Source organism: Echinops telfairi, unplaced genomic scaffold (genome assembly GCF_000313985.2).
Source record: "Echinops telfairi isolate 266 unplaced genomic scaffold, ASM31398v2 ScPeMD7_17;HRSCAF=63, whole genome shotgun sequence".
In the NCBI taxonomy this organism is placed as follows: Eukaryota; Metazoa; Chordata; class Mammalia; order Afrosoricida; family Tenrecidae; genus Echinops; species Echinops telfairi.
In genome coordinates this window covers 2524447-2545452 of record NW_022103914.1, presented here as the reverse complement: position 1 = coordinate 2545452, position 21006 = coordinate 2524447, and the positions used below count along the sequence as shown (strand labels likewise).

At 45.9% G+C, this 21006-nt stretch overlaps 1 protein-coding gene across 1 annotated transcript in view; it reads left to right on the top strand.

The window, feature by feature from the left end:
* Nucleotides 1-6069: 6069 nt before the first annotated feature.
* ROPN1 (rhophilin associated tail protein 1) overlaps nt 6070-21006 on the top strand; it is a 17267-nt gene continuing 2330 nt past the window's right edge. Inside the window, exons 1-4 of the mRNA XM_004712245.4 lie at nt 6070-6185; nt 11784-11901; nt 13104-13265; nt 20524-20699. Coding sequence (XP_004712302.1) covers nt 6070-6185; nt 11784-11901; nt 13104-13265; nt 20524-20699 — 572 coding nt within the window. The remainder of the gene's footprint in view (nt 6186-11783; nt 11902-13103; nt 13266-20523; nt 20700-21006) is intronic.

Sequence of the window (21006 nt, the reverse complement as noted above, 5' to 3'; positions counted from 1 at the left end):
CCCTGTTATCATCAGAGTGGTACAGAGGTCTTTGTGTTTGCATGACTGCCATAAAGCCATTTGTCTTAAAGTATGTAGTTATTACTCCAAATACTACATCTCTAGTAGTATTGGTCTCTAAGGATTCTATGTGACACTACTTAATACTCTGAGAAGATGAAACACTTTGATTAGTCTTATTATTTGATTATTGTCTCTTTGACACCTGATACTTTCATGGATGCATCTTCTGAAAGCATCCTTCCAGTGCGGCTGTTGCTCTGGCCTTTGCCGGAGGTTCTGGTCAGTCTCTAGGAGACAGGTTGGCCTCAGTTCTTCATTCTATGGTTTTCAATGAACGTCTTGAGCCCAGTCAGGTGCTCCACTGTAAACAGTTCTTAAAGCAATGATTTTCAAAGTGTGCTTTCAAGGACTGGATTCTTGAGACTTTTTTGAATAGGGGTTGGGGAGAACCTACAATATAAAAACCATTCTTGTATAATACTATGTTATCATATATCATTTTTACTCTTTTTCCCCCGAGTGTACAGTGAAGCTTTTCATAAGTTATATGATGTGTGATATGATATCACAGCAGATTAAATACAAAACAGGTATGAAAATCTAGCTGTCTTATATTAACCTGTCAGAAAAAAACCCATAAAGCCATGTCACTAAGGAGTTTCCTTATGGATACAGTTTTTTTTTTCATAGAAAAGTTATTGATGTAAAGAACTTAATAAATATTTTAAAGCTTTAGCTTTATTTTTTCAAATAATCAATACTGATAGCTATAACCATAAGCAAAACTTTTTGGAGTCCTCAATCATGTTTAAGAATGTCAAAAGGAAGGGAGACTAAGAATTGGGAAGTAAGTAGTTTCTGTTCATCTCTGGCATGAGTCAATGCGGACTTATGGTGGCGCACTGTGGGTTTCCGAGACTGTAACTGTTTACAGGAGCAGAAAGCCCGGTCTTTCTCCTGAGGTGCTGTGAGTGGTTTCAAACTGCTAACCATGCAGATCGCAGCCCAACACATAACCACTATACCATCAGGGCTCTCAATCCTTCTAGAGCCTAAGAAGTTACTTACATTTGTATTATTGAATTATTAAAAAGTATTAATTTTAAGATATGCTTTGTGATAGAAAATAAATATTTAAATTTAAAATATTTTAAGAGACACATAAGTCAATGTACCTATAATAAGTCAATTTTCAAAGCAAATAAGTCTGTCGACTTAAGTATATTTTCCAATAAATAACAAACATTTATATTTGGTAACTTAAGGGGAACTATGTATGTATTGATTCAATAATTAAAATTCTGAATTGATACCAAATATACTCATCAATAGTCAAAATATTTTGAATATTTTTTCCTTAAGTATTAAAGACCTACTGACCTTTCACTGAACTAATTAAGTCATTTCCCTTTGTTTGATTGTAAAGCAGGTGCTTTTTAAAATTTCCACAAACAAAATCCAAGCCCCATCTACTGCTATTGAGCTGCTGGTGACATACATGGCCTAGACAGGCTTTCTGAGACTGTGAATCGTCACAGGAGCAGACAGCCCCATCTTTCTCCCATGATGAACAAATAAGCGATTATGAAATTCAATTAAAAATTAGACTTTTGATCATCATGCATTTGATAGCATCACAAACCACGACTAGACGACTGTGTAAACCAAGTTGCACTTGCAAAACAATGAACAAAATCAATTTGCTTTATTATGGTGGTAGTGATGATGATGATGATTCTAAATCCTGTTTCCTCTTTGTTGGGAGAAAAAAAAATGTGGAAAACAGAACAAATTAAAACAAAGGAAAAGTGATGTATCTAAAGCACATATGCCACACACAAAAAAATTCTCACTGGTAAGAAATGCATTGCAATTGAAATGTAATCAGACAGAAGGAGAAGGGCTACTTCACAGGTTGGTTTAAAAGGACAAGCACTTTCTGGTGGCAAGTGAGATATGCACACAACTTTTAACACAAAAAGAATACTTCCTGAAAGCAAGACGTTTACTGACTGAGCCAAACAGAATCCAAGCATAATTTCAATTGCTGTAAATTGATGAATGTCTGTCCCTTGTATCTCGCCATGAAAACCTTCTGAGAAGCCACCGTGCCGGCACACCTGTCACCCTTCTGAGCTGGCCACTGCGCAGCTTCCCAGAGCTAGAAAAGTCAGAATGAGACGCAAAGGCCAACTGTCCACGGCAGACAGTATTTACTAGGAGGTGTCCCAGAAGGACAGTACTCAGATTTTCCAGGAAAGGCTTAAGGAGCAGTCGGGAGGGGGTGGGTGGGATATAGTTTGCATAGGTGGAATGAGTGAGGCAGGCTGGAAGTGGCAGGGTCCTGAGGGAAGAGGAGAAAAGCAGGGTCCAGCAATGTGAATGCAGAGTGAGAAGGCGTTGTGTTTGGGACCTATACTTTCTTGACAGGTAGCCAGGGCAGCCTACGTGTTGGAATTGGTGTTGGTAAATAGTAACAGAGCATGCCCAGTTTAAAATGATGTAGAAAAATCACGGAGCAGACTGGCCAGTCAGGGTTTGCCAGTGGTGAGCAGGGCTCTCTGATGGATAAAAGTGGGTATGGAATATAGATCTGGAAACGCGGACCAGAGCAGAGCAGAGGCGATCCGTCACAAGGACACCAGTCAGGAGGCTGGACAACACGCGGTGAGGGGCTGGGCCCACGTCGTCAAAGGGCGAGAGATGGAGAGCGAGAGATCAATGGCAGCACTGTTCAAAGGAACTGTCCATGAACATCAGCGAGTTGAGAAGATTGGGTGAGCCCAGGGCTTTGATGCCAAAGGACTGTGAGAATGATGATATCATGTTCAGAAACAGATTCAGGAAGGGACTGAGCTGAGAAACAAAATCAATGCTACTGGCTCTGAGTCCTTGGAAGGTGGAACAGGAGCCTAGGGGAGAGGCTAGGGGAGTGTGGATGAGGACCAGTGACACAATGGCACAGCAGATAGGACGGGAGCTCTTCAGGAAAAACGACAGGAAGCCCTAACCTCAGAATGCTGAGAATGAGCTGAGGGGAGACCGCCAACACTCGCTTAGCACCAGAAAGGAGGAGTGAAGGGCGAAGGAAGGAGCTAGCGGACAACAGCTTAGGAAAATAGAAAAACAAGAATGGCATTAACGGAAGTTGTGTGCGAACAGGCCCCTTCCAGCACCAGACCCTGTGTGTTCAACCCCTGCCAGGAGCACTTACTAGTGAGGAACAGATCGTTTTTCTCTCGGTCTTGGTTCCACTACCTGTAAGATGATCAGAGCATAATCCAGAGAAATGAGAGAGCCTGTGTAGGATGCTTAGTATTGTACCTGGCACATACACAAAATTAACAGATGCAACTGACGGCATTTAAGGGGACAGTAGGCTGGCGGCAGCTGGGAAGATTGCAGAGGATTAAATAAGGGATGAACATTGAGGAAAGACAACGGACAAAGAGATTGACTATAGAATCTGTGCTCAGAAATGAAGAGAAGCCATAAAGCCATGGTTAAGTTAAACAGTTGGATGAAGGAAAGGTTTTGCTTACATTTCTGCCATACTGATCAATGGTTATTATGGTTCCAGTTGACATAGAAGGATCTTTAATTAGTGCTGGGTCATCTTTGTATTCCCATGAGGCCACCGGGGCCTCCTTTAATTGCATAGCAACTAAAAGATCTCCTCAAAACACATGCAGATGAAATGAGCAAGATGAGCCACGATCTCTCTCCAAGATAAATTGGACTGACAGTCATTGGCAGCAAGCCGCTGGCCAGGGGACCTTTCAAAGTTAGGAGCTCGTTCAGCCGCCCAAAGTAACATACAGAATGTAAATGTCAGCCAATGAGTAGTGACGAGCTCCCTGGGAGACTCGGACACCGTCCTGCTTGCGACATAGAGCATTACTGAGTGTGGAGGCCCCTGTAGCACCTCCCTGTTGACATCCCCCTCCTTCCCCAACCATGGTACACCCATCTGAATTTGTTTGTTCTTCAGCATATGCATGTAAACCTAAAAATACGCAGTTTTGTGTGTGTGTGTGTGTGTGTTTACCCCAAACCAAAACCAAATTCACTTGTCCTCGAGTTGATGGCAGCTCACAGTGATCCTATAGGACAGGGTAGAACTGGCCCCGTGGGTTTCTGGGACTGTAACTGTTTACAGGTGTAGACAGCCATATCTTTCTCCCACAGAGCTGCTGGTGGATTTGAACTGCTGACCTTGCAGTTAGCAATGGAACGCATTACCCACTGCACCGTGTGGGTTCTTTTCATTTCACACAGCACTCTGCGATTCATTTATGTTGCTGCCTATAGTGTACTCATGGAGAATCATGCTTTATGTTTCTCAGTAAGGATTATGCTTGCTTCTCAATCAATTGAACTTTCGCCATTATGCAATTTCCTCATTATTCCTAATGATGCACTTGCCATGAAGTTTCTCTTCTCTCACTATCATAAGCACATCAACACTTGCTGACCTTGTTTATTTATCTTTATATCCTTGGCCTTTCCGTCTTTCTATGTCCTTCTAGGGGTTTTTTGTTTTGTAATGCTTTCAGATGTGCTGCTAGCTAGATTTTTTTAAAATCTAGTCAGATAATGTGTCTATTTTAACAAAAACATTTAGACGCTATTTTTTTCTTGTGATTGCTCGTGTCTGATGACACCGGTCATGAGGGTGAGCCTAAAAGCCTAGCCTCCAGGGTGCCGGTCCATGTGCAAACCCACTGCTGTAGACTCGATTGCAGCTCGCAGCAGCCTCGTGGGACGGAGTAGAGCCAGGCCACAGGGTGTCAGAGACTACACGCCTTTACAGAACCAGATCGCCTTTACAGAGCCAGATCCCATGTGTTTCCTCATGGGGAGCTTAAACCGCTCACTGCTCTTCGCTGCCCAACACCGAACCCACTGAACATGGATTGATTTCAAACAAGGTCGTGTTTGCACCTGTCTCCGCATTAGTAGATGCCTGCGGACAAGTTCTCTCAGGAAGACATTGTTGAGTCATCTTACGGGCCTTAAAACAAAAAGGTTCAACCCAAACAGTGGCTTCTTGGATGATTTGGTGGGCCAGTTAAATTTAAGGCAGACACAGGTTATAAAACCAGAAAAGCAAGCTCCTGCTATCGAGTCGATGTTGGTGCATGGCTGCCCTGCAGGACAGGGTAGAACTGCCCATGTGAGTTTCCAAGACTGTAACTCTTTACAGGGTAGAAAGCCTCCTCTTTTCCACTGAGTGGCTGGTGGTTTTGAACTGCTCACCTTGAGGTTGCCAATCCAACTTGTAACCACTATGCCATCAGGGCTCCTTGATAAAGATACAGTGACTGTTTTATCTATATCTATCTAGTTATCTAGCTACTTATTCCAAAGGGGTACTCCTGAGAGCATTTTTCCCCCCTAAAAAGCTCACGATGACCGCAGGGGCTTGTTAGGAAAAGGTTTTAAGAACATGGTGAAGTGCCTTGGTGAGAAAATGTCCAGGCAAGTTCTGTCCAGGCATCATCTTCCCTCACAGCACCGCTCATCCTCTGAGGGTCCCTGAGAATCTCGTTGAGAAATCTCACCCCACCCACCCTACCCCCCTGATCCTGCCCCAACCCCAGACTTCTTTTTGTTCCTCAAACTCAAAAACATTTGAAAGGAGCACAATTTGAGTTTCTCGAGGATGACTAAGCCGCCCTTTTGATGTGGTATAGATTGAAAGTGAAGAATTCTTCAAGGGTGTTTGAGGAACTGTATGATGTTTGGATTGTGTCCCAATAAAATTGCGTTTAAAAAAATGCAGAGAAAAGTTGAAGCGGTAGAAACAGCTCCTTCAGAAGTACATAGACCTAGTATGAGCATATATTGGCAACAGCGTCACGTTCGGATATTTTTGTTTAATAAAGGTCGTTGTGATTTTGTAGCAATACTACTTCCCTATGCTGGTATATATTTATGCTGAAAAAGCTCTGGGAGGATACATCCAATATTAGGGGGTAATATCATTAGAGGGCATTTTTACTTCTTTCTCTTCAAAGATTCCCACTTATGCATTTTTTTTTCTGCCAATAGGTCAACTAATCAATGCCTCAGACCGACAAGCAAATATGCATCCCCCCGGAGCTGCCCGAGTTGCTGAAGCAGTTCACCAAAGCCGCCATCAGGTCCCAACCTCAAGATCTCATCCAATGGGCTGCTGAGTATGTTGTATGCCTTTCCTCCTCCTCCCCCTCCTGCCCCCACACTTTGGGAAGGGAAGGCCATGGAAAACTTGGAGGAGGTTGTCGTGACTGCACTCAGGAATGGGGGCTGATGAACATCACGTGTGATTTCCCCGTCCTAGAAGTACTTGGGAAATTGCAGATCCATTCATGAAGCCGTGGCAATGGGCACGGAAGAGATGAGTGAGGAAGCTAGGGCACTGGGCAAAGTGTCCTGGGGAAACAGCAAGAACTAGACCATCACACTTCCCTGGTGCATGCACACTCCAATCACCCAGTGCACACCCCTGCAGCTTAACTTCCAGGTCTGTGATTTAGCCCTTACGTGACCCATGGGACATTTGGTGCCCACCAACATTCTCAGCATCTCCGGTTTCTTGGGAAGCTGTGAGCCCAGTGCTGGTGGAACCCATAGAACTGTGTGAATAGGAAGAAGTAGCATCCACTGGGGACATGTGTGTTCCACACAACTGTATCAAAATCTTTATTTCCTTGCATGGCTTCCCTCTCTGAATTTGGTAGGCCTCTATTAGTGAAAACACGTGATTTCAACAGTAAATTCAAGCAGAAAATACTTGGGTCAAGAGAGGACACGAGGGACCGCATTCTCTGGATGCACCAGCAGATGGCAGCAGGACCCTGGCCGGCCCGGCGGGGAGGCCCTGTGAGGAACCTGCTGAGTGGCCTGTGCAGGGCGAGTCCACCCTGGTCCCAGCTGCATGGATTCTTTGAAGGAGACACCTTCCTACCGTGCTGTTCAAACTCACACTCACAACCAAAGGCACTTTTTCTCTTGTCTGTGGGGGAAATCATTGCTGTTTTCTTCGGTGTTCCTTTGCAACGATTAGCTCTCCACATAAAGATGTCTGTTGGCTGCACACCCATTCTGGGGAAGAGAGGTAAAGTAGAGTGAGAAGGTCGGCCGGAGCATGGCTGGGCTAAACAGGGCCCCTCTTCCAGGGGAGACCTCCAGAGGCCACTCAGTCAATGGAGCTTACACAGCAATAGCTGTTGGCCTGGATTGAAACTGCTTTACACAGAAAACCTCTCAACTATGAAATTGCTTCTTAGACAAACTCACCTACTTGAAGCTGAGGACTTGGGGCTTGTGGCAGGAGTTCGGAGCTGACTAGATGGCCCCTGATTGTTTGGGGGCTATTTTTACTGATGGGTGACTGCCTCCTCTGGAGTGTCTGGGGGGAGAAGGGGCAGTGAGGGGGAGGGTTGAGAGAGAGTGGGGGTTCAGGAAGGGAGCATGCCTTCAGCTGGAGACCGTGAGTGGGTGTGCTGGGTGGGAAGAAGGGGTGGACATCCTGGAGAACGCACCCCGTGTAATCTAAAGGAGTCTTCAAGACTCTGAGGCTGCACTCTCTGTGCGCCCGAGATGGGGCTAGGGAGACGCTTTCCAAACAAAAAGAGAACTGGGGTGTGTCAAGAGAGACATAACTAGGGGTACTTTGCCTGGCCAGGAGCCCTGTTTGGGTTTTATTTTTACATTTGATAAGTCACCTCTAAGATTGGATTTCACTTCAGCAGACTAATTTCTTTTGGCATTATCAAACGCCTTGTTTTATACTGAACGACTTTAAACAACAGTTTCAAACTCCCATTTTATTGTGCATCGGCTGGCGTTTTATGGTAAAATGAATGGCATTTCTTGGTGGTGTCCCTGACAGTTATGAGCTGAGACATCCCACTGTAGTTGCCTGTTTGCTCCCGAATTGAATCGTGTGCTATAAATTTTTTAGACACCTGTGCAAATCAGTCGGTAGTTTAGCCACAGCTTTGGCCTAAAAGCACTCTCCATCCTGCTCAGACATGAAAAGCAATTTGTCAGATGGTTTCGTGTGTCTGACAAACCTGTAGCACTTTGGTGGGCAAAACTCTACAAAGTAGTTCCAAGACCAAATGTCTGTGTCACTCATTCCAAACAAGAAGTCCCCTACATAAGTGCTGTCAGTCAAAAACAAAAACAGATAAAAAATACCTGCTAGGCAACAGCAAGGCATGAACTTACCTGTCCTATAGTAGACATGGAGGGGGCATTCAAAAAAAAAAAGAAGCTCCGCCAGGTGGAGCTTTTGTAGTACACATTTTTCCCACCAGGGGAGCATTGAGCAACTCCCTCTGAATTAGTGCACCCAGTGGCATCACCTGGGAAGGTTCTCTGTTGTCACTGTGAATTTTTTTCATAGAGGCAGTTTCTCTGGAACCTCTTTTTTTTGTGATGGTCGATTTAAGAGAACAGCACGCAGCTGTGAAATTCTATTTTGCTGGTCAGGAAAAATGCCGCAGAAACTTGTGCTGTTGACACAGCTTACAGAGACAACTGTATGGGGAAAACTCAAATGTACAAGTGGTTTTCTGGTTTTAGAAAAGGTGAAATGTCGATTGGTATCAAACCTCATCCTGGACCTCTGTCAACTTCCCGAATGGACGGAACTGTTGACAAAATTTCATGCACTTGTGCTCGAAGACTAACGAACCATTGAAGGGATGAGGGAGTTATCTGGACTATTTTGGACTCAGTTCAGAGAATTTTAACAAGATTTGAGAATGAGAAGAGTCGCTGTGAAATCTGCGTGCTGGGTTCTGACGGACCAGCAAAAAGAGTGTCAACTGGAAACATGCTGTGCTTTGAAAGAACAGCTCCAAAGCGACCCAGCCATTTTTTAGCAAGGTCATTACTGGTGACAAGACATAGTGCTATTCTTATGACCCCCAAAGAAAACATCAATCAAGCCAGTGAAAGACGCCATCATCACCCTCCCCTCCACCCCTCAAGCTCACAAAGATCAAGAAGATGCTCATTTGTTTTCTTGATGTGAGGGAATTCGTTCCACCATCTCTGTTAATCAGGCTTTCTATTTCAAGGTTCTGAAAAGATTGCATAACAGTGTGCAACAAAAAGGCCCGATTTGTGGCAGATTTGTGGCAGACAGGGGACTGGTTTTGCCACCACGACAATGCATCTGCTCATGTAGCCATCTCAATGCACCAGTTTTTGATAAATACAGCCCACCTTTCTTCCCCATGCACCTTACTCACCTGACCTTGCTCCATTCGACTTCTTTTTATTTCTTCGAATGAAGAGGGACATGAAAGGGCAACGATTTGATGACGTAGAAGAGGTGAAGAAAAAAATGAGGGAGATGCTGTCAGCCATCCAAACAGATGCGTTTGAAAAACGTTTCCGAGAATGGAATCACAGATTTGACAAATGTATTAAGTGTACTGGAGAGTACTTTGAAGGTGATATGATTGCTTTGTAAAAAAAAATTTTAATAGTTTTGAAAAAAAATTACTTTTGGAGGGTGGGTACCCCCTCATATGCCAACACACTTGAAATGTGTGGCAAGGAATTTTCACTTGCAGATGGAGCTTTCGGAGAACCCACTGAGGACCAACCCCATTGCCCACAGCCTTTGAGTGTCTCCCGCCAGTTCCACTAACAGTCTGATGAGTGCTGCTCTCTACCCACGGGCACTTCTGTAGAGTCAGAAGCTGCATGCATCTGTCTCTGCTCTTTGCATCTTACCTAAGTCTGGTTAATAACCTGAGGCCTCACCCCATCCTGTTGTCACCCTGTATGGAACCCTCCCCAACACTCTTCTGTGTGAAAAGATTTCTCATGCCTGGCCCTAGCAGTGACCTCAAAGTACTTCTGCCCTCCCTGCCGATGACCTCCAAGGGGTGACTACTGGAAGGCATCCCTTAAGCCCATGGTTTCTTTACTTCTTTATTATGGCTTTGAAACTTGGAGACAGAAAATGGTTCGAAGCCTCCTCATTGAATGACTCAGTCCTAAGGTGGAGGTGACAAAATTCTCTGTGTTCTTTCTATACTACCTGGGTGGCATAGTGGTTACGTGTTGGGCAGCGATCTGCAAGGTCAGCACTTTGTTTGAAACCACCAGCCACTCTTCAGGAGAGACACAGGGCGTAAAGAGTTAAAGTCTGAGAATCTCACAGGGGCAGTGCCACTCTGTCTTATACAGTCGACTATGAGTTGGCATTGACTTGATGGCAGTAAGGGGGTTGTTTGTTTGTTTGTTTGTTTGTTTGTTTGTTTTTGGTCTATAGAAAGTAGTGAAAAATAAAGTAGGAGGAGCCAAGGCTTGTGACCCAGTGATGGTCACTAACAAGGCTTTCAATGCAGATCATCAGGTGCCTCTGGGGGGTTCAAACCACCAACCTCTCAGTTCTTCTTTAAGTGCTGAGCCTCCTTTAATGAAGCTAGACCCTTCCATGAAGCAGGGAATGACCCCCTGGTCAACTGCTCTGTTCACGCCCTGCCACAGGCAGGCTCTCCTTGTCTCATACCTACCCGGATACAGGACTCAGTGTTTCTTCTCCACACCACCCTCAAAGAAGTGCCACTGTGCACGGCACTGGGGAGCAAGCAGATTTCACATTTTGAGGAAAAGGTATACATCACACACCTCCTGTAAGGTTGTCTCAAATCCTTGTGTGGCTTGTCTCCTTCGTTTGCCTCCCTGGCTGTCCCCCCAGCCTTCTCTTTCTCCCCACTTGAAGCCCCCATCCGCACTCTCTCTAGCCTCCCCCTTCTCAGCTCTCCCAGAGAGCGTGCAGGGCACTCGGTTCTCTCCCAATGTCTCTTTCCAAGGTTCCGGATCCTCACTCACTACCTAATGCTGACCGTAAAAATGTAAGTGGTCATTGTACAGGTCGTCCCCAACTTAGAATGGGTTCTATTTTCTTACCGCAAATGGCCCTGTCTTTCTGAGGCATGTAGATGGCCCTCTTTCAGTTTTCATCATTACCCCCTATTATTGTCAGTATCTTTGTCTTTGGGGAGTTGGGAGCCTTACGTCTGAGAAGGAGAACACACTGCATGTGGCCCATATCACAAATGGCAAGATATACGAGGAAAAACAAAAACAAAAGCCAGTCGGTCATAAATGTGGTTCGTGGTAATTCGAATACACAGTGAATCGGGGACTATGTGTAATGAACATAAAGATTGTATCCGTGTAATTGTTTTAAAATATAGTTACTGGAACTTTTTTGCCTTAAGAGATAATAGGAAATTAAAAATAACAAATTATTTCTCTTTTCCTCTTCATATACCTACCCACACACAAGCACATATATACATAACCACACATACATACATACACATGTTTTTTAAAAAAGTTAATGGAAAAATTCCATCAACTTTTAACTCCATTTTTCCACAAATTTTTGAGGCCCTATTATATACTTCTGTATATCTATAACATCTATATCTGTACCTTTACCTATACACATAATTATATGATATATTATATAGGTAATGTTACAAATACAACATACACAGCCCTATACCTTATGATGTGTGTGTGTGAAAAACTTAGGAAATAAAAGCAACCCTACATAACATGTTCCAGAGAATTCCCAGAGTTGATTTATTCCTCATCCTTAGAGAGGAGCCAATATGCCCACCCCTTCAGCCCTCTCTAGGCCTTGGGCATAGAACATCAAGCACTTCCAGGTTTTCCCTGGTGTCAGTGGACTTCATAAACAGGGCTCCCTGGAGTCTGGGACGCACACTCAGCCCTCACTTCTCCTCTTGCAGTTACTTTGGGGCCATGTCCCGTGGAGAGATTCCCCCCATGAGAGAGCGGTCGGAGCGAGTAACTCTGTCTAACTGGGCAGAGCTAACACCTGAACTGTTAAAGATCCTGCATTCTCGGGTAAGGACCGGGCCTCGGGTTATGGGGAGCAGGGCACAGTTAAGGCCAGGCAGGTACAGATGAAAACCCGCTCTCCCCCTGCCCGCCAGCTGGTCACTAACCCATGAAAAGAAGCCTGGCCAAGGAGAAATCAGAATCACAGTGCAGCAGGCTGGGGACTCTCACACTTCTGTGAAGCTGATGGAGTGTCCAGGGGCCTGGTACAAGGCTAATCCCTTCCTTCCCGAAAAACACAAGTCCACAGTCCCTCGCTTCCTGACCACCATCACACTTTGATGCCAATCACAACTTGAGAAAGAGCCTAGTACAGTTCCCCATGGTCCCAGGTATAGACATAGTCTGGGGCTTAGAGGAAAAAGTCTGGCTCTCCCCACAGCCAAGTCCTCCTGGGAGCTGCTCAGAGAAAGCTTATAGCTTGGCCAATTCCCAGGAAAACATGGCTTATAAAAACTCACTTTAGGACCCACTGTAGAGAGGTTGAGGCAGGGGGTTGGGGGTGGGGGTTGTCCTCAGGACTGACTCAGTCAACTGAGCTGGTCCCAGAGGCCTGACCATTTCAACCAGAATCCAAGTGTGTGGGGGGTGGGGGTGGGGGTGGGGGGTGCTGGACCTTCACGGGGCATCCCTGCCCTTATCACCTTGTTGGCCAGTAATTGGTTGCTTGTGCCCTTCCTCCTCTTAGTCACCTGGTGCCTTGTGCTGTGGTTCTGACATTGACCCAAGCATCCAGAGCCAAGGCTGAGGGTAGCCTTCCCCCTCTTATTCTGGAAAAGTGTGAGTAATTCCTGCCAAGTCTAGTGCAAAGAACTCAACAAAGACCAGAATCTATGGCCTCATATCCAGTTTCAACACCAATTAGTGGTCTCAGACAACTCTGGCCCTGTGTTCACATGCAGCTGGCCCTGTCTGCTTTGTAGGAATAACCCACAAGGGATAAAACAGCAGATAACAAAAATATCGAAAAATTAAAGTGGGATGCTTAATGTTCCTGCTTCCCATAATTCTGACATCTGCAGGTAAAAATCATGGACTCCTGTTCAGCATGTTCTTCACTAGGGTGAATATTTTTCTACCCTGACAAAGAAGCTGCCAAGTTGGGTCTCGTCTCCCTGCTGACCCCACTTGCAATGGCCTGGCAGGTCCCAGGGCCTCATCAGATGGGTGCAGAGCTTGCCTCAGTCCCTGTGTGTTCCCTCCTGTAGGTTGCCGGCAGACTGATCATCCATGCAGATGAGCTGTCCCAGATGTGGAAGGTGCTGAGTCTCCCGGCAGACCTGTTTAACAGTGTGATGAATGTGGGTCGCTTCACAGAGGAGATCGAGTGGCTGAAGTTTTTAGCCCTGGCTTGCAGTTCTCTTGGAGTTGTAAGTTACTTTAATGGCTTTGCGTTCCTTTAAGGAAAATGTCTCTCTGGACCCAGAAGGGCAGGAGTTGGGCATTTCGACATGGAGACACAGTCAGTGTCTAAGGCTGTGGATGGGAGATGCTTGGAATACCCAGGCTTCTAGTCTTTTTCTTTTCTCTGATTAGACTCATTCCTGTGCTCATCAACAGGAAGCAGGGACTGGGGGCGGGGTGGGTGGGGGGTGGGGGGGTGGTGGAAGAGAACTGAAGCAGGTTCTAGGGAGAGGCTGAGGAAATGTGGATTTTGGATTCTTTATGAATTTCAATCGTGGTAGATTCATTTCCATCAGCACTCCACTCCCTCCATTACACTCAGAGACACTGTAGAATAAGAGTTGCTGACACTGGGGTTTCAGATACCTAGGAAGAAGGTACACCAGTAGAGATGTTCACCAACAGAACTCCTTGTAGAAAATGCAATAACAAAGGAAGGAAGGGGACACAAAAGTCAGAGATAAGAGAGCAAGGAAGGAGGAATGAGGCTATTTCTAGACTTAGCGTCATGACATCACCATGGACACAGGATGCTCATAGCAATTCACTTTCCTGTTTTGAAGGAAAGGATGCTGAAACCCGTGTGTGTGCGTGCAGATATATATGTGTGCATGCACAGATACATATATCTACACAGACAGGTTATATATTTATATATACAATTTTAAATAAAGCTTGGGATGTCTTATGCATGAGCTCACTCTTATTAAACTCAGTTTTAATAACTTAAATGAAAATGAATCAGAAACATGTTTTCTAAAAAAATCCTTTGCATACATATGAGTTTAAAAAGTAATGAGAAAACCGTTGCCTTTACCCAAAGCAAATGATATGAAAAGGTGGTTTTAATCACTCAGCACTTCTAAGCACGACCTTGTTCTGTCTTCTCGAATATGCTTGAAGGACAGATTTGACATTTTTGTCTCTGGGAAAATTTACCAGAAATATTGTAGTCCAACTGTTCCTGTGGGTTTCCCTTGCAGCATGCTCATCGTCATTTCTGTAGAGAGGAGGGAAGGGGTCATTTGTGTGTTAGTTCATTTCCTTTCTGTTGTCCTGTATAGCGACCTGCTCTCCTGAAGGCGTTGCTCTTTTTCAAGGAGGAGCGGGCAATGCCGCAAGGACAGACGCGCAGTCCATCTGCACTGACTGCACTTCTGTGGGAATAGCCCAAGAGTTGGTGTGTTCATCCTCTTGTGGGTTAACCAACCGAGATGTATTTTCTCACAGGTCAGGAGGCTAGAAGTCCAGTTCTGGGTGTGGGCTTCCGGGAAGGCTCTCCCTAGGCCTGCCCCGGGGCCAGGGCTTGTCTTCAGCTTCTATTCCTCAGTTCCTTGATGAGCATGTGACATGTATCATCCTCGCTGTGATTGCTTCCTCAATCTCTTCTTTTTCCATCTCAAGGAGATTGGTTTAAGACACATCCTACATGGACACTGCCTCGTTAACAAAGAAAATCCCTTCCAAATGGGGAGTATAATTATAGATGTGAAGCCAAATTCACTACCATTGAGTTAAAAAAAAAAAAAAAGATTCAGCCCAACCCAAGAACTTCAGTCTGTTGCAATAATCAAAATGACCTCTAGGTATTGTATCATCTGTCAGATAGATTTCTTCTGCAACTCATACGCCTTCTCTCGTTTCCAAGATGGCAGTTGGGTTTATAGCCACAGGGTGACCCCAGGACCTCAGAGCAGTCTGGTGAAGGGTTCCACACATTTGTTGATGCTCTTGGGCATCTCTGGTCTCTGTGGTGATGCTTCTGTCTGAGCAGCCACGATCTGCTTGTAGCTTGAGTCTTGGGTCTAGAGTCTTTCAAGTACGTCATAAGCACAAGGCACCACCCTCCATCCCCACAGGTATCTCAGTGCTCCTTGGTGCTGAGGTCCCTGCCCTGGCTTAAATGGTCTAAGTCATGGCCTCTCACTGCCTTGGGAGATGTCTGAATCTTCCTCTTTTCCCTATACCTCACAGTAATCAAGAGGATTTAGGAAAGTCAAATTTCAACCTTCCGTCAGCTTAGCCCACTGTGCAGCTGCTAGGCTTCCTTTTGATACGGCTGCCTCCAAAACTGGCAAGAAGAAACCATGAGCTAAGCTGTATCTTTCTACTTTCCTCCTAAAACAAGGAGGTTGGATGAGATGTGCCAAGAGATGGTCCTACACCTCCAGTGTTCTGCCATGATTCTATTCCTGTTCTGTTTCCTCTGAGACACCCTCAGGCCTCGCTGTGGAAAACTGTAGACTTCTCAGGTTCTGGAGGTCCTGAGGTGTTTGCCTTTGTCTTAAAAAACCTTGTATCTAAGAATGCATAGACGTGAGGTCAGCCTGGGTCAAGTCCACAAATAAAGGATGCCTGGTAAACCTAGGAAGTAATCCCTTTATCCCCACTGTCTTATGTGGACTGTGGTTGGAAACATAAGTGTGGGGAAAGTCAAGTGTGATGTGTGATGATCTGGTGAAGGCTTTGCCTTCTGGTTAATTCGTGTATCTACTAGTAAGTCCAGCCAACCATGACCGCTGTGCCATCTAGAAAAAACCTCTTCCCTCTCGTATAGAAGAGCCTAATGCCAGGAAGTTTAGGTAGCAGGGAGAGGTACTTGAGTCTTGAGTTCTCTGGGAGTCTTAGTTATCTAATGCCACAAGTGGAGGGGTTTACCAAACAAACTCATTCTCTCAGTTAAGGAGGTAAGAAGTTCAAATCCAGGGAGCCAGTTCTAAGTTCAGGAAGGCTTTCTTCCCTGTCTGCTCTGCAGGAAAGTCCTTGTCTCCTTTCAACAGCCGTGAGTCTGGCATTCTTTGGAGATCTTTACGTGCCTTGGAATCAGGCTTTCCCTGGGTTTGTGAGGTTCTGAGCAGAGGGACCCTGGTCCGAATGATGCACCCTGCTCCTGGTAGCACTGAAGTCCCTTCCTCTCTGCCCTCTCCTCTCTCCTTTATATCTTGTGATAAAAGGTGACATGGGCCACACCCCAGAGACACCCCCCTTCCATCAGATCAGGGTTGTGATTTGATTAAGGTGTTACATTCCATCTTTACATCAGACCAGGGCTGATCACACGATGGGAGGCATCATTATATAAGGACCACATTATATTGTTATATAACTAACAGCCCCCTGAAAATCATGGATCAGCTGAGTTGACACAAATTTGCGGGGAGTGGGGTTGAGAGCACAATTCAATCTATGATACCGAATCTAATACTGAGGTGACTTCAAAAAAGTTTATGGAAAATTTCCATTATCTTCTAACTCCATTTTTCCCACGAACTTTTTGAAGCCTCCGTGTATTTGTGATTCTAACTGGGATGGCATGAAAACTTCTTCCCTTTCAGGACTCCTCCCCTAGACTGGCCTCAGCCATCTCCTTTTCCACAGAAACTTTATATAAAGTGAAGAGGTCTTGCAAGTAGTAAATACTCATGTCAGTCAGAAGAAATGGCTTTTATCTTGTTAGCAAATAATTTCTTTCCTGAGCCCTTTACCTCTGAGTTAAAAATGAAGCTCATGAGATACTGAAAGGCCATCTCTTTGAGGTGGGTCCCCATCTGACCAGAGAGCTTGTGCGAGAGAATGCAGGGGCACTTTAGATTTATATAAATTGACCAAAGAGCTCCAAAGAGTTCTTTATCCATCGACTCATTGAATTTTTAAAAAATCATAGGAAATCAACAGAATCTGAATATTTGTTATTTGAATGGTCAACCAAAGAGGGTGTTGGGGGTAGAAAGCAGCCCAATTTGGACAAGACTGGAGGCAGCGAGCAGCCAAACAAAGGCAGCAAGGAAGCAGTTGCTTAAGAAAAGTAGAGAGGATGAGCTGTGAGTGGAAATGATGCCGCTGAGAGCCCACATCAAACCTCCACTTCTACTGAACTCTCAACAGCTTTCAACTCTGCGGACCTCCAACCACAGTGGGCCTTTGGGTCTTCACAGCCAGCCTCTGGCCCAGTCTCCTGCATGCTATTCTCCCACGCCCTTGGTGGAAGAGGCTGCACAACGCCTCGTGCAATGCTTTACAGCACTGTCCAAGCGATGGCCCAAGGGGTGGGGGGAGCAAATACACAAGTGGCCTGCTGCAAGCCCCAAATGTTCTTGGCATCACATGGTTCATCCCATAAAAATCCATGTGCATGGAAGATTATCTTTCATAAAATAACACTGTGTGAATTAGCATGAAAATACTATTTCAAAATGCTTGCCATCGAGTGCAAATATCACGACAAGAAGATGGGCCGGGTTTACTCAGCGCACTTATCTACCTCCTGGCGTAGAGTGTTCCACCAGGTGTAACACTCAGCGCAGAGATGCACCACCTCGACATCCATTGCATTCAGGAAGAGGATGGGAACAGAACCAGCAAACATGCGCCACAGAGGGGGAGCCGGATGGCCAGGCAGTTGGCAAAACACAGCAGCTTGTTCACTCCCCCAGTCTCATCCAGCTCCCCACTCCAGACTGACTTTTCACGGAGCCTTCAAGGGTGTGTAAGACTCGTGCACATCCTCTGTTTTAGTCACCTCCATCGTGTACATGCAAACCTGTCTGCGGATTCAGAACCAAACCATATTTCGCTCGCTTCGTTTCTTTCCTTGATCTAATCATGACACAACCTTCCCCGTATGAAATGTATCCACAGGGCAGCCTTGTTGAAAGATGCCGCTGCATAAAACTGTCAGTTCTGAGCATGATCCTTAAGGTTCACGTTTCCTTGAAAGGAATGGTTTGCATCTGTTACATCAACCCTTCCACCCCCCATTCAACGTCTGGCAGTAGTCATCTGCTCACCCCTGCCCAGCGTCCTCCAGCACAAACAAGGCTAGTTTTACACACCACAACATACCAACCCAAATCCCTTTCCCTCAGGTCAACTCCAGCTCATGGTAACCCCATGCCTGTCAAAGTAGAACTGGGTTTTATGGGGTTTTCAATGACTGCGTTATGGGAAGTAGGTCACGGGGAATTTCTTCTGCAGTGCCTCTGGTTGTATTTGAACCACCAACATTTCAGTTAGTAGCCTAGTGCATTAACCATTTGCTCCACCCAAGCATTCCCTAGAACAGTGGTTCTCAACTGTGGGTCGTGACCTTTCGGGGGTCGAACAACCCTTTCACAGGGGTCGCCCGATTCATAACAGTAGCAAAATGACAGTTATGAAGTAGCAATGAAAATAATTTTATAGTTGGAGGGTCACCACAACATGAGGAAGTGTATTAAAGGGTCATGGTATTAGGAAAGTTGAGAACCACTGCCCTAGAAAGTACTTCATGGTTCTAGAATAAGGGTGGGGAGCTTTGTTTCTGCCAAGGGCCAATTGGCTATTTACAACATCATTCGAGGGCTACCCTGCTCAACTATCTCATTACCTGGCCCCTAATGTGATGTCTGGGAGCCCCGGTGGCATAGTGGTCGTGAGGTGGGCTGCTGACTTCAAGGTCCGCGGTTTGAAATCACCAGCAGCTCCACGAGAGCCAGCTGAGGCTTCCTACTGCCACAAAGGCTGCCGTCTCGGAGCCCACGGGGCAGTTCCACCCTGTGCTCGGGTCGCTGTGAGATGGGATCCACTCAAAGGCATACGTTTCTGGTTTAATGTGATGGTTGGAGCTGCTTCTTTGGCGGCGCATGTGAGGTTGCCTGTTATTGACGGCTTCTCGGGCCTTATGCCGACCACCGCTGGACGATCCCCACTTCTATTTTAGAAAAATGAGTTTTGTCTTGATGACAGGTGCCATTTTTTCCTGCATCTGGGGCACCCATCTTCCTGGGGACATGACCCTTCTTCCACCTCCTCCTCCCCATGACGGCATTGCTTCAAGTCTCTGACTGGAATAGATAGGCTAAACTTTAACCTTTACGCCAACCCTTTAGAAAGAAGGCTGGAGAACAAGAATAAGGGGAGGGGAGATCAAATTTGGAAGCGTGTAAAAGTAAATCTCCTCCGCCAGTGAGGTGATTCTGATTCAAGGGACACGTGTCTCCACATAGCCAGCAGTTTATAAACTTAATTCTCTGAGAATATACCTCTAACAAAGGAAGGATGGAGGGAAAGATAACCACGTAGGTATTCAATAAACCAGATGCCAGCCAGCCAAATATGTTTCCTGGTGACCCCGCACAGGTCAGGATAGAACTGTGGCCCATATGATTTTCAATGACCGAGTTCTCCTAAGTAAGCCACTGGTTTGTCACGCTGTGGTGGCTGCCATGTTGCTGTGGAGCTGGGTGCTGTGCCACGGGTATTTTACATACTAGCAAGTTCACCCGTGGTAGATGAGCTTTAAGCAAGTTTCCAGATCAAGACGGGGTGAATCTGCTCCGCAAGACCTTTTGAAAGGGTTGAAAGACAAAGACGTTGCTTCGAGGACTAAGGGTGTGTCTTATCCAAGCCGTGATATTTCAATCAGATTCTTGTGAGTGCTGGACATTGAATACGGGAGACTGGAGAAGAATCAATGCATTGAATTAGGTTGCTGGCAAAGAATGCTGACAGAACTCTGAGCTGCCGAAAGAACAAACAAATCTGTTTTAGAAGATGTACAGTCAAGGGGCAGTAGAAAAGAGGAAGAGCCTCACGGAGATGGATCGACACAGTGGCTGCACCAATGGGCTCAATCACAGCACCCAATGAGGGAACGGCCCAGGAGCGGGCAGTGTTTCGTTCTGTTGAACACAGGGTGGGACCTGACTGGATGGCACTCGATAGATCAGGAAGGCAGGCTTGACAATCTGCTTCTAACAAGGAACCCGTGGAAATCTTGGGAATCACAGCAGCATCGTGTCCTGTTGTTCACTTGCTTTGGACACATCACCGGGTGGGAGCGATCGCTAGAGGAGGCCGTTGTATTGGGTGACCTAGCAGGTCAACATGTGGGAGACTCCCAGTGTGGTGGCCTTGAACGTGCTTGTGATCCGAGGAGGACTCAGAGCCAGGCAACAGATACCGGAGATTGCCGAGGGGGCTGACGGACTTGACAGGAAGCAGCTCCCTCGAACGCAGGTACTCGCCATTTCTGGATGGAATTAAATGACATTTGGGTACAAAGGTCCTAAGCCTTCCAGAGTACTGCCTCACTCCCACTTCACGTTATGAGAGTCGATTATTTTTTTATTTTTATTTTTTTAATTTAAAATTTTTTTCTTTTCTTTTTATATCTGAACTGGTCTCCCTGTGTATCGCTAGCCTGGAATACCGACTTTCCCCTCCCCTTACCTTGTGACTTTCTAGACCATTGCCAAGACTCTCAAGATAGTGTGTGAAGTTCTATCATCTGACCATGACGGTGGACCTCCCAGGATCCCTTTTAGCACATTCCAGTTTCTCTACACGTACATCGCGGAAGTGGATGGGGAGATCTCGGCGTCGCATGTCAGCCGGATGCTCAACTACATTGAACAGGAAGTGTAAGTACACCTTTACCAGCTGGGGTGCAGGAAGGGAGAGGAAACCAATCTTGCAGGGCCCCGACTCTTGCGGGTGACAGAGCACTACACCACACTGCTTGGGGAACAGGAACAGTGGGAGGAACCATGGGTAAGGATCAAAGGGAGGTAAGGAATGACAAGGGGAAAAGTCGTATAGCACAGCAACTCAGCATGAGCCTCCCTCGGTGTATTAGTCTAGGTACTTTGGAGAAACAAATTCACAGCGACTCATGTATAAGAGAGAGTTTTATGCAAAGAAAAGGTGCATCACGAAAACATCCCAACC